Source organism: Chanodichthys erythropterus, chromosome 6, assembly GCF_024489055.1.
Source record: "Chanodichthys erythropterus isolate Z2021 chromosome 6, ASM2448905v1, whole genome shotgun sequence".
In the NCBI taxonomy this organism is placed as follows: domain Eukaryota; kingdom Metazoa; phylum Chordata; class Actinopteri; order Cypriniformes; family Xenocyprididae; genus Chanodichthys; species Chanodichthys erythropterus.
This window is the reverse complement of record NC_090226.1, coordinates 25437828-25451055: the sequence shown is the minus strand read 5'-3', so window position 1 is coordinate 25451055 and position 13228 is coordinate 25437828. Positions and strand designations below refer to the sequence as shown.

At 46.0% G+C, this 13228-nt stretch overlaps 1 protein-coding gene across 4 annotated transcripts in view; it reads left to right on the top strand.

Annotated features, from left to right (window-relative positions):
* The window catches only part of LOC137021686 (band 4.1-like protein 1), a 660940-nt gene that overhangs the window by 444149 nt on the left and 203563 nt on the right, over positions 1 to 13228 (top strand). For all 4 annotated transcript variants that reach the window (XR_010895347.1, XM_067388496.1, XM_067388498.1 and 1 more), the window contains one exon: positions 3421 to 3508. Coding sequence is in view for 3 of the 4 variants with exons in the window: in XM_067388496.1 (XP_067244597.1) it covers positions 3421 to 3508 (88 nt within the window). In the remaining variant the exon portion in view is untranslated. The remainder of the gene's footprint in view (positions 1 to 3420; positions 3509 to 13228) is intronic.

The following is a 13228-nucleotide window of genomic DNA, read 5'->3' as shown; positions in this document are numbered from 1 at the left end:
ACCTGGACTATGGAGTCCTGAATTAAACTAGATTAAATCCAACTGTGCTAATCTGAATTAGCATGAGAGAGGTTGCCTGTAAAACATGGAATGAACCAAGAAAAGCTTAAAATTGCATGGAACTGAGAAGCAAATCCACGGAAAACAATGGCAGCAAAAAAGACTCCAATATAAAAACTTAACTAAACAAGAGACCAAAAAAAAAAAAAAAAAAAAGAAGATGAAGAAATGCTTGGAAATCTGTTGGTAATGAATTCCTTTTAAATAGATGAATTCTATATATATAATAATCATTTGATTATTAATGCTTTTGTTTTGTCCTATACATAGAAAAAGACTAAACATAACTATTTACATATGTAATAATCGGTGTTGGCAGTCAAGAAATGATATGGGTTTGATCCAAAGCACTATCATAGTGGTTGTTTCATTATATATGTATTTAAAAAAAAAAAAAAAAAATTCTTGTTTCAGGTCCTCAACCCAAGCACAAGCTCAACACTTCACCACAATGGTAATCACCAGAAAAAAACATTAACATAACAAAAATAAATTACATAATAGAACATTAAACAGTAAGAAGTCTCTCCATATTCTCATCTTTCTAAAAAATGCATTAAAATAACACTTTTTCAACATTTACTCCCCCGATTCAGCCCGGTGCAAAGCATGATGGGAAGTGAAAGTCCTGTTTGATTGGGTTACTTGACTGAAACATGTTATTTCAAAATGAAAACATCAAGTGAGTTCTAGTAACCATTTCAAATCAATGTAACATGAAGCAATCACATTTGAACCAGAAACAAACAGATTGTTTAAATAAAGTGAACAGCACCAAAAAAAAAAAAAAAAAAAAAAAAAAATCTATATATATATAAATATATATATATATATATATATATATATATATAAAATGAGCCATATCGCACGGCTACTCGTACTACGTGTGATATTGCGTTTATACAACAGTTCGACTGCACGAGTGTGTAAATAAATAACAACAATGGAGTGTCTTTAAAACCCTCTTTTGTGCAGCACTACTTCCTTCTGCCATGGATTCAAATCTCAAGTTGACAGTTGGATCAAGCCTCCATTACTAACTCTTAAACATCACTTTAGAACTAGCAACGAAGGAACGTTGAGTCGCTTCATTGAAACTCATTGAATTTTGTACAGTATTAGAGAGAGATCGCCTGAGAGAGTAGGCTATTGTCTGATATATTGCATAACATTCATTCTTCAAGTCAATGTCCATAATATTATATCCATTATAAAAGTCCGTTTGAATGTCCGCTGAGGAAAGCGATCATATTTGTCCTTTTTACACCTATGGGAATTTTCCATAACATCCATAACACCACAACAACTTCCTTTCCAAAAGTTCCTTTCAATTTAAAAGTCTCTTGTGACTGACTAACTCATTCACCTGTAAAGTGTTGCCACCATCTAATGGCGTATTAATGTAACTTTCACTCAATCCATATCACACACTAATGGACATATTTATATAAAATAATATTTATTGAACAACAAATAAACACAATTGTACAGTTCAGTCAAACGTAAAGAGCTGTGTGACCATGACGGTTGTCAAGTGTGCCGTGGATTACCAAATGAGAAAATAAATAAAATTAGATTAAATGCTACACCTCGTATCTCTATATTTCCTAATTTTGGTTTTATTATATATATAAAAAAAAAAAACGGATATAGGTCACCCTTTACGCTTGTATGTGGGGTTAACAAATATTTAACGAATGAAAAGGATTTTAAAGAGTGTGTGACAAAAACACGTAACTCCATTGGATCCTCAAACTGTCAGTCAGACCTCATAAATTCGCCTCACCTCTTGAATGAAGTGCGCACTCAGTTTGGACATCTCGTCTATGCAATGCAAAGGTAAATAAAGATTTGATGTTTGGAAAAAAAAAATTGTAAAGCGTTTTCTTTACTCAAAAAACACTGTCTATAAAGGGTAATGTTTTATGCATTTGAAGAGTGGAGAAGAGTCTTCGTCTGATATGTCCCGTCTAGTTGTAGCCCATATGCAAGTTAATTATTATCAAATTTAACATAGCACAGTTCGACTCAGATCAGATTCGAGAACCAGACAGAACTGTTGTGTGTATATATATATATATATATATATATATATATATATATATATATATATATATATATTAGGGCTGGGCGATATATCGCCTGCGATTGTCACGCGCAATATCGCGTTCATATCGCAGATGTATCGCCTTCGATAATGAACGCGATATTGCGTGGCTTATCAGTGAACTACGGCTCTGTCTATTAAATGCTGCTCCATTTGAAAGCAGGTGATGGAGATTTAGCGGCAATCAGGGAACCGGCTTTACTGACGAAATGCGCGTGACAATCACATGCGATATATCGCCCAGCCCTAATATATATGTGTGTATATATATATATATATTTATATATATTTTTATATATATATATATATATTTATTGATAGATATATAGATATATAGATAGATAGATAGATATATATATATATATATATTGATATATATATAGATATATAGATATATATAGATATATATATAGATATATAGATATATATAGATATATATATATATATATATATATAATATAGATATATAGATATAGATATATATAGTTATATAGATAGATATATATATAGATATATATATATATATATATATATATATATATATATATATATATATATATATATATATATATAGATAGATATATAGATATATATATAGATATATATATATATATATATATATATATATATATATATATATATATACATACATACATAGGGTGTATATCAATATCGATATATATCCAAGTAGCCTAATACATGAGTCTTCTTTGAAACACAAAGTTAATCTGAAGTTAAACCTGCCTCCTGGTAGGTTTATTTTAAGCCTCAATTTAGTCCTGGAGTAGCTCTAGTCTTCCTCCAGGAAATCAGCTTATTAAACTGGATGCAGTCAGTTTTGTGTGGATACAGTCAGTTTTGACTGCGTTTTGACTGCGAAAGATGAGATAATTTTATTGAATGTCATGTATTTACAGCATTTTTTGAGGCCTTCATTGCCAGCAATGACAGTTGTGGCTGATCAGTGTATAAATCAGTTCTGATAGTAAAATCTAAATGAATACGCTATGTTTGAAGCCTATTTTCAGCTGTTTATATACTATTTCAATGCAGCCACTAGGCCTCTCCCCACTGTAGACCCCAAGGTTTCAGTCCATGTAAGCCTGTGGGTTAATGCACCGCTGGTGACACTTCTTTCTATATAAATGAACCACATTGCTATGTTGCTGATAAACAAGCCTGCAGTTATGCTAAAAAACTATATTACTATACTGTTCAACTTTTTTAATGGTTAATTTCTTTCTGTTTCTCAGGGGGATGATGCCTGCTGAGGCGGAAATGAACTTCTTGGAAAATGCTAAGAAACTTTCCATGTATGGGGTTGACCTGCATCATGCTAAGGTACATCTATGGAAGTAAATTAATGCCAAAAGTTTTTGAAATAAAATGTTAAAAAAATATATGCATTACATTAACTGTGCATGCATTTTCATGCATTGTATTAAAATATTTCACACACATTTCCATTATTAAAAATTCAATAATTTATATTCACCTTTCAGATTTCAATTCCAAAATATTCATTCTGTTTAAAAATACAACCTATTATATTTGACTGACAATTTTCAGTCCATTTTATTTTGCTTAAAAATATTTGCCTCCACAAATTCAGTGGTTCAAATCCAGCAGAAAATTCAACATTTCACATCCGGTGGATGTGAAAGGACAACTGCAGGAAAAGCAATAGAGTGCTGATGCATGATCTCCATCTGCTTCACCAGCATGTGCCGCTAGCACGTGTTGACGAAGACCAAAGCAACAGTTAGAAACAGGTCACTCATTCATTATGATGGATTTGGAGAAATAGAGCAAGTGGTAAGTGAATATGTGATGATTATCAGGGCCAGTATAAATGCAGAAAAGCGGATAAATACACAAAAGCTGCATTTATGTTTAATTCAGTGTCTTTATGGCTACATGTAAGCAGCTTTCTGTCAGATGATCCCATTTAGTAGTGAAATACATAGCAATATTTATATATTACTTGACAGTTTATTTGGAAACACTTTACATTAAGGTTCATAATGTATTAACTAATGTGAACTATCCATGAGCAATACATTTGTTACTGTATTTGTTAATCTTTGTTAAGGTTAATAAAAATACAGCAGTTCATTATTCATGCTAGTTCACAGTGCAGTAACTAATGTTAACAAATACAACTCTAGATTTTAATAATGTATTAGTAAATGTTGAAATTAACATTAACAAAGATTAATAAATGCTGTATAAGTGCAGTTCATTGTTAGTTCATATTAACTAATGTAGTTAACTAATGTTAAATAATAAACATCAAAAATCTAAAGGGTGTGCATCATACCTGACACCTATAGATGAACACTTTTCAGTTGTTATTGTGACTAAGTTATTCTCTTTAAATGCTATGGAAGGTAGAAACGTGAATACCATTGTAACTTTAGAGATGGTCCCTAAATTTGCGAATATCAAACGATCAACGTCAAACCAAATTTATGCCAGTGTCTGCTTTCTTGGAGCCTATATAGTACAACCTGACCCTACATCACTAATAAGGTGCGAGTTTGGTCTTTTATATCACTGTACTAGTCCATTAAGCTGTGTTAAGAGTTTTATATGTCCTGATGACGTATGAGGGATATAAAGTTAAGGAAACTAAACAACAGAGAGAAATATATGTCTACCTCAGATTTAATGTTTAATTTGTACATCAGCATTGGAGAATAACATTATAATCTCGTTTGCTGGAGAGAAAGTTGCTTAGCCTACATTTAGCCTGCACAGGGAAAGTAACCGTAAATACACTGAATTATACATAAACGCAGCTTTTGTGTCTTTATCAGCTTTTCTGCATTTATACTGGCCCTGATAATCATCACACATTCACTTACCACTTGCTCCATTTCTCCAAATCCATTATAATGAATATGAACGAATGACCTGGAGGCGTGCAAGATGGCGCCCTGATCACATGTACATTTGTGAGCTCAGAAATCCCAAACCGTTTTATAGTAGTTAATAGTGTCTGTGATCGATTCCCTCTTAACATTGCATTTGCCCTCACCCCTTCTTCCTCCACCTCCTGAGTTTGAGTTCTTTGTACTTGCTCAGGTGCTTCTTTCACAGTTAGGCTGTCGGCTGGCCTTTTGATAATATTTTTTCTAAAGGCCACCTTCTGGCTTGATAGTGAAAGTGCTTTTAGTCTTAAAAGAACTTTTGATTTCATCCTTCTTCATGCATTAAAATAAACTATATACTATAAACTGGGTCTATATTTTTATGTTTCTAAAAAGTGTAGACTTTGTTTTTCCTGTATAGCTTTCCTGAGCATGTAGTCATTAAAGTTAGAAGGGGTTCTTTCAGGCAAAATAACTGTAGCATTAGGTTGGCTAGTTTTCAAAACATGCAGGCCACTTTATGGCTGCTATTTTGTAGCCTCCTATGTTAGAGTAGCTTCTCAGATAATACTTTTGTTTGGTTTGAGTTAGCACTCGTCGCTTCAATTATTTGTGTACAGGACGGCTTATTGGCCACCTGACACTGTTTGCTTGCAGTGCTTCATTTTCTCCTCATATTTGAAGGTTTCAAAATGAAGCCCAAGCTTTGCTTGGCCCAGTAGGCCTTAGTTAGCGGCTAGGCTAGAGCTAGGTTTAGGTGTTTGTTACATCACCCTTATTATTACTATCCCTGTGAGGTTGTAGAGTTCCTAGTTCTGGCCTCATCCTAAAGGGGGTTGCGGGCGTATGCCCATTTCCCCTTCGATGTGAAAATGTAGGTGTTATGGCTGAGGTTAACAGCTAAGGTTATAGGCTGTTATTAGCCTTCCTGGTGCTGTTTTTCCCAGGTGGTAGGCCTTTATCTTCGAGAAGATGAGTTATGCAGTGCTGCTAGGCCCCACTTTTTAGAACTTTTGTCATGCTTATAATGTCTTCACATGAGCCCCTTGAATTATATTCAAGTTTGAGATTACGATGCTAAATATTTTAGCTTACGTTCCCTAAGGTTTCATTACAGAGCTCAGATCTGTTCTGTGAAACATTTATCCTGTTTGGATGGCATGTATTACAAAGCTTTCACGTTTGCGTTGGGGTTCTAAGCTTTAGCCCTACATATATATGTGAGCTTACTCTAGTGCTGCCACAGGTTAGCGCCTGTTTCTGTGATAGCAGGCTGTGATTAGCCTGTATCTATGAACGTGGTGTTTTGTTGTACTTCCCGGTTAGGGTTTTTGTTTCACTGAGTGCATCACCTGTTGGATTGCACACTCAGGTTGAGTGTAGAGAGTCTTATTCTGGTTAGAATAGTATGATCTCTGCTAGCTCCCAGTCGATCATGACCACAGCTGCTGTTTTGCATTTGCTGTTGGATTGTTGGCTCTTTATTGTAGCCTCTCTCTTAATACAGCTTGTTTTTTGGTTTACAATCACGAGTTTGCTCACGTATTTTAGCACTGACTCAGGCTTATGCTCACATTGTTGGAGGTGGTAGGCCTTGTAGCCCTTTCTTAGACCGTCATAGCATATTTTTGTGTACTAGGTACATTGCCTGTTGGAATGTGTAGGCTTAAGCTCAGGTTGTGTAGCTAGTTACCCACAGTTATCGTGTAGGGCCTAGAGCTGGTCCCCTTTGAGCTTGGGCCCTATTATGACCACGGGCTTGCGCCACATGGTGCTTAAAGTAGTAGGCCTTGCCAGGCCTCCTTTGTAGCCTCTGTGTTGCCCAGCTGGGTTGGTTATATCTAGACTCATTCCATGGTTGAGTCGTGTCTTATGACTCACGCCGTCATCGGCCACGCCTACCTCCATATGAAGAGGCCCTAGGTCAGGCCTCTCGTTGAGTTCTGTGGCGTAGTGTGTACTTCTCCTACCTAAGGGTTTCTCGAGTACTTGGCCTGCTGGCTAGCCTTAGTCATGAAGCTACCACTGGTTGATGCCATGTGTTCATGGAGGTTGTAGGCCCCCATCAGGGCCTCCTTTCAGTCTGCATGTTGGCACAGCTTTGTGTGGGTTTCTGTGTGACACCTCACCATGGATGAGTCGTGATTGCCACTAGCTGACACTGCATGTTTTACGAGTTGTAGGCTTTCACAGGTCTCCTAGGTATCACGCTGGAGTTTGGCTTTGTACTCCTCTTGCTTAGAGAGTAAAAGGTGCTTTTACTGAGTACATTTCTGAGTGGCTTGCCTCTCGAGGTGAGCTGTATCAAAACCAACTGTTTGTCTGGTTTTATGCATTTGCTTCCTTGAGCTTGGTTTCTTTTAGCTCTAGTTGAGCTAAGTAGCTTCCTTGTTTGTTATTCGGTTCTATTTTGCTCCGAGAACTAGCTGACGCTGCATGCGACGGGTAGGCCTTAAGGGCCTCCTTTGGGAGCATGCTGGCATTTACCTTTCTCAAGGTTTTTCTCTCTGACTATTTTACTGAAATAGTAAAGGGATTTGTGTCAGCTGGCCAGTGCTCCCGCTGACTCATTAACCTCCTCTGTAGTCAGTTTGTTCTGCCTGGAGCTTGGTAACACTGCCACTAGCTGATGCCATGTGTCTGCTGAGGTCCCATAGGGCCTTCCTTAGTGTATGATGGCGTACACTGTACTCCTCTTTCTTAAAGAGTAGAAAGGTGTTTTACCGAGTACACTGCTCATTGGATTGTGTTGGATGGGCTGTTTCGTGGGCACTCACAGATACCCAATTGCTTGGGTGGTCATGCGCTCAGCATGCAATGTTTTCAGTCGAATGGCCTTATGGGCCATCCACCTATATTGGGTTGCTTGTGTGATGGTAGTTCATTTGTAAGAACGTCTAGGTTACTAATGTAACCCCCGTTCCCAGAAGGAGGGAACGGAGACGTTACGTCGATACTGACGTAATGGGGTCTCGCTAGGGAGCCCAATCACCTCCAAGGATACAAAACAAGCCAATGGGAATTGGCCTGTGAGATTTACATGCCGGGCCCCTCCCCCGGCATCCGGGTATAAATAGGGCCGGCATACTCACCTTCATTCATATTTTTGCTGAGGAGCCGAGATAGGTATCTGGCCGCTCAGCGGTGGCACAAAGCTATGGCAAGGGAACGTAACGTCTCCGTTCCCTCCTTCTGGGAACGGGGGTTACATTAGTAACCTAGAAGTTCCCATTCAGTCAGTCACGTTCAACGTTACGTCGATACTGACGTAATGGGGTCCCGTGGAAAACGCCATAGCAACTGAACCACGTTACGAGTGTTAGGGAGGCAGGTGCTGGCAGGCTGAGGCGTGCCAAGTGCAAATGCGGCCCATACTCGCAACCCTCCAGCGCCCAGAGTAAGCCCAGGAATGTCTTCCATACCGGTGGGATGGAGAGGACAGGGCGTTGCTGTGGAAAAGTCGAAGCTGCTGTTCCTACCCCACGGGGGAGAGTGCTTCGGAACTCAATCCCTCGTTTTCCAGCAACGACAAAAACGCCAGGAAAGCGTTCCCCGAGGAGGGGAAAGCTACGGAGACCACACCCTGCCCGAAGGGAGGTAACGTGTGGAGACACATATGGACTGGTCTGAGAACAGTAACGCATATGGAAGATCTCTGATGTAGGTCCTACCTTTCGGGAGGAACGACTAGCAATCAGAGACGGGGCAAAACCGAAGCCGCCCAGGGAAAGACACGGGTTTACCGTCAGGGAAACCTTACCGTGGACAATCTCATATGGGATTACCCGAGGGGAATCACAGCATATGGGCATCTAGTCCAGTACAAGGGCATACACGCAAGTACTGGACCTGGCGCCTGACGCCTCCGCCGCGTCTGGCTGCCGCAGGATGCAGGAGGAACTCCACAGGGTTCGCCGTTACGGGGAACTGAACTGAGGAGCGAAAACAGTGCTCGCATTCCCTCTCCCGAGGGAAATGGCACAGCAAGCGAACACCCATGGCTAACTACGAGTAGAAAGCACACGGGTGGACACCGGTTCCACTCGGAGGTTATAATACCTCGCGAATGTGTTTGGTGTCGCCCAGCCTGCAGCTCTGCAGATGTCTGCAACAGAGGCGCCGTGCGCCAACGCCCAGGAGGAAGCAACACCCCGAGTGGAGTGAGCTCGCAACCCGAGAGGGCACGGCTCGCCTTGGGACTGGTACGCCAAGGCGACGGCATCCACTATCCAGTGGGCCAACCTCTGTTTGGAGACAGCCTTTCCCTTCTGCTGACCTCCAAAACAGACAAAGAGCTGCTCAGAGCTTCTAAAGCTCTGCGTGCGGTCCACGTAAACGCGCAGAGCACGAACGGGACACAGCAACGCAAGGGCTGGGTCTGCCTCCTCCGGGGGCAGTGCTTGCAGGTTCACCACCTGGTCCCTGAAGGGAGTGGTGGGAACCTTGGGCACATATCCAGGCCGGGGTCTCAAGATGACTTGAGAGTAGTCCGGCCCGAATTCCAGGCACGAATCGCTGACCGAAAATGCTTGCAGGTCCCCAACCCTCTTGAAGGAGGCGAGCGCGGTCAGGAGCACTGTCTTAAGAGACAGATGTTTCAGCTCGACTGACTCAAGGGGCTCGAAGGGAGCTCCCCGAAGGCCCAAGAGGGCGATGGAGAGATCCCAGGAGGGAATGAGGCGAGGCCTAGGAGGATTCAACCTCCTGGCTCCTCTGAGGAACCTGATGATCAGGTCGTGCTTCCCTAGTGACTTGCCGTCGAGCACATCGTGATGTGCTGCGATGGCGGCCACATAGACCTTCAGGGTGGAAGGGGACAGCCTCCGTCCCAAACCCTCTTGAAGGAAGGAAAGCACAACACCGACCGGGCATTTCCGGGGGTCCTCCCTGCGGGAGGAACACCACTCAGCGAACAAACTCCACTTCAAAGCGTAAGCGCGCCTCGTCGAGGGGGCTCGGGCCGAAGTGATGGTGTCGACTACCGCGGGCGGTAGGCCACTCAAGTCTGCCGCGTCCCGTCCAGGAACCACACGTGGAGGTTCCAGAGGTCGGGACGTGGGTGCCATATGGTGCCCTGCCCCTGAGAGAGGAGATCCTGTCTCAGGGGAATGCGCCAGGGATGGGCTGTCGCGAGGAGCATGAGTTCCGGGAACCAGGTCCGGTTGGGCCAGTACGGCGCAACTAGCAAGACCTGCTCCTCGTCCTCCCTGACCTTGCACAGTGTCTGTGCAAGGAGGCTCACTGGGGGAAACGCATACTTGCGTAGGCCCCGGGGCCAGCTGTGTGCCAGTGCATCCGTGCCGAGGGTCCCCTCGGTCAGCGAATAAAACAACTGGCAATGGGCGGATTCCAGAGAAGCGAACAGGTCCACCTGTGCTTCCCCGAACCGGCTCCATAACAGCTGGACAACCTGGGGGTGGAGTCTCCATTCCCCCGGGAGTGTGAGCTGTCGTGAGAGCGCGTCGGCCGCACGATTGAGCTCGCCCGGGATGTAGGAGGCGCGCAGCGACCTGAGTCGGCGCTGACTCCACAGAAGGAGATGGCGGGCGAGTTGCGACATGCGACGGGAGCGTAGACCACCCTGGTGGTTGATATACGCTACCGCCGATGTGTTGTCCGACCGGACCAGTACATGCTTGCCCTGCAGCAGCGGTCGAAACCGGCGCAGCGCAAGGAGTACTGCCAGCAACTCGAGGCAGTTGATATGCCAATGGCGATGGGATCCCGTCCAGGACCCCGACGCCGACTGGCCACTGCATATGGCACCCCAGCCGGTGGCAGAGGCATCTGTTGTGACAACAACATGCCTGGACACTTGCACTAGGGGCACCCCGGCCCGTAGAAAAGCAATGTCCGACCACGGGCTGAATGTGTGGCGGCAACTCGGTGTGATGACCACACGGAGTGAGCCACGGTGCCATGCCCACCTCGGGACCCTGTCGTGCAGCCAGTGCTGAAGCGGTCTCATATGAAGCAATCCGAGCGGCGTGACCGCGGCTGCGGATGCCATATGCCCCAGGAGCCTCTGAAATTGTTTCAGTGGGACCGCTGTTTTCCGCGAGAACGAGTTCAGGCAGTTCAGCACCGACTGTGCACGCTCGTTGGTGAGACGTGCTGTCATATTGACCGAGTCCAGCTCCACACCGAGAAAAGAGATGCTCTGCACGGGGCAGAGCTTGCTCTTCTCCCGGTTGACCCGAAGCCCCGACTGGCTGAGGTGCCTGAGCACCAGGTCCCTGTGTTCGCACAACTGTTCTCGTGACTGGGCCAAAATGAGCCAGTCGTCGAGATAGTTGAGGATGCGAACACCCACTTCCCTGAGTGGGGCAAGGGCCCCCTCTGCGACTTTGGTAAAGACGCGAGGAGACAGGGACAGCCCGAAGGGTAGGACCCTGTACTGATATGCCCGCCCCTCGAACGCAAACCGTAGGAACGGTCTGTGTCGAGGAAGGATCGAGACATGAAAGTACGCGTCCTTCAGGTCGATAGCTGCAAACCAATCCTGGGCGCGAACGCACGTGAGAATGCGTTTCATGGTGAGCATCTTGAACGGGAGCCTGTGAAGGGCCCGATTCAAGACACGCAGGTCCAGGATTGGCCGTAACCCCCCGCCTTTCTTGGGTACTATGAAGTAAGGGCTGTAAAACCCAGACTCCATCTCGGCTGCAGGGACAGGCTCTATTGCGTCCTTCGCCAAGAGAACCGCAATCTCCGCCCGCAGGACAGCGGCGTTGGGCCCTGTCACCGAGGTGAACAGAACGCCGCTGAACCTGGGTGGACGCCTGGCGAACTGAATCGCGTAGCCGAGTCTGACTGTCCGAATGAGCCAACGGGACGGGTTGGGAAGACGTAGCCACGCCTCCAAGCACCGTACGAGTGGAACCATCCGGACAACAGAAGTACCCACGGGGGGGCAGCATGGAGCACTGTGGCCTGACTCGGGAGGCAGTGCGCCCCGAGGTCGAGGCTGTGAGTGGAGTCCACTCACATGGCTCCGAGTGGGCAGGGTGGCGTGGGAAGGCGGTGCGTTCCCAGGGCGCCAAGACCCTGCCCGTGGCGAAGGAAGGAACGGCTGAGAGAGAGGGAGCGAAAGCTCGCTCACCCTCAGCGCGGACCTTCTCATATGACCCAGAATTTTTGGAAATTGCTCTTTTATTGAAAATGTGGGTACCGCTGACCTCGCGGCCAGCGGCGGAACAGAAAGAAAACAAAACACAGGATTTTCCCCCGGGCCCTGTCCCGGGGGAGGGAGCGGTGCGGTCACCGTCTCCGTGGCAACCTCCAAAACTTCCGGGTCTCCCGTCTCAGGGCCGCTTCTTCGCCTTCTTCTTTTTCTTGGAAGGCGGTTTGGCGGCCTGGCCGGGGGGCGTGGCCTTCCTGCGGGTGGCTCGAGGAGAGTGAGAGGGTTCTGACCTCACAGGAGCCTGAGCCGCAGGGGGACGCCCTCGGCGAGGAGCAGACAGAGGCACAGCCCGAGGCGGATTGGTGGCATCATCACGCCTGGGCAGGACTGGGCAGAAGCCGCCTGTCCAGCAGCTGAGTAAGCCTTGGCCGCGAGAGCGGCCATGGTCTTACCCGCCTTGGACGGGAGATGCGGACGGTTCCGCCAGGTGGCCGCCGATTGCGGGCATAAATGCACCGCAACCGCACGTTCCACCTGTGGAATGTCCACATATCCCCTGGCGGCCCCACCATCGAGGGTAGTGAGAGTGGAGGAGGCAGAGGACCGCAGTCTGGCCGTATGAGGTGCCAGCCAGGTCTTCTGGAGCTCCTCATGCACCTCCGGGAAGAAAGGCACTGGGGCGGGACGCGGCTGGGTGCCGCGCCCCGAACCCAGAAACCAATCATCCAACCGCGAGCGCTCGGGGCAGGGTGGAGGGTTCCACTCAAGCCCGATGCCCGCGGCGGCCCGGGCAAGCATGGCCGTAAGCTCAGAGTCCGCCTCTGACTGAGCCACCACCCCTGAAGGCGGAAGCTCAGAGTCATCGTCAGACTCCGAACCGTTCAGCCCACTCCCCGATGCGGCGATCGACATCCGATCCTCCTCCGGAGCGCCGAAAGTGACGTGGGGCACCCCCGAGGAGGGCCCCGCGACAGCAGTCGGCAGCTCGACGGCACATGGTGCTGTGGAGGAGTGGGAGGTTCGTGGGGACGGACCCGACGAAGTGGCTCCCACTGTAACCCTCAG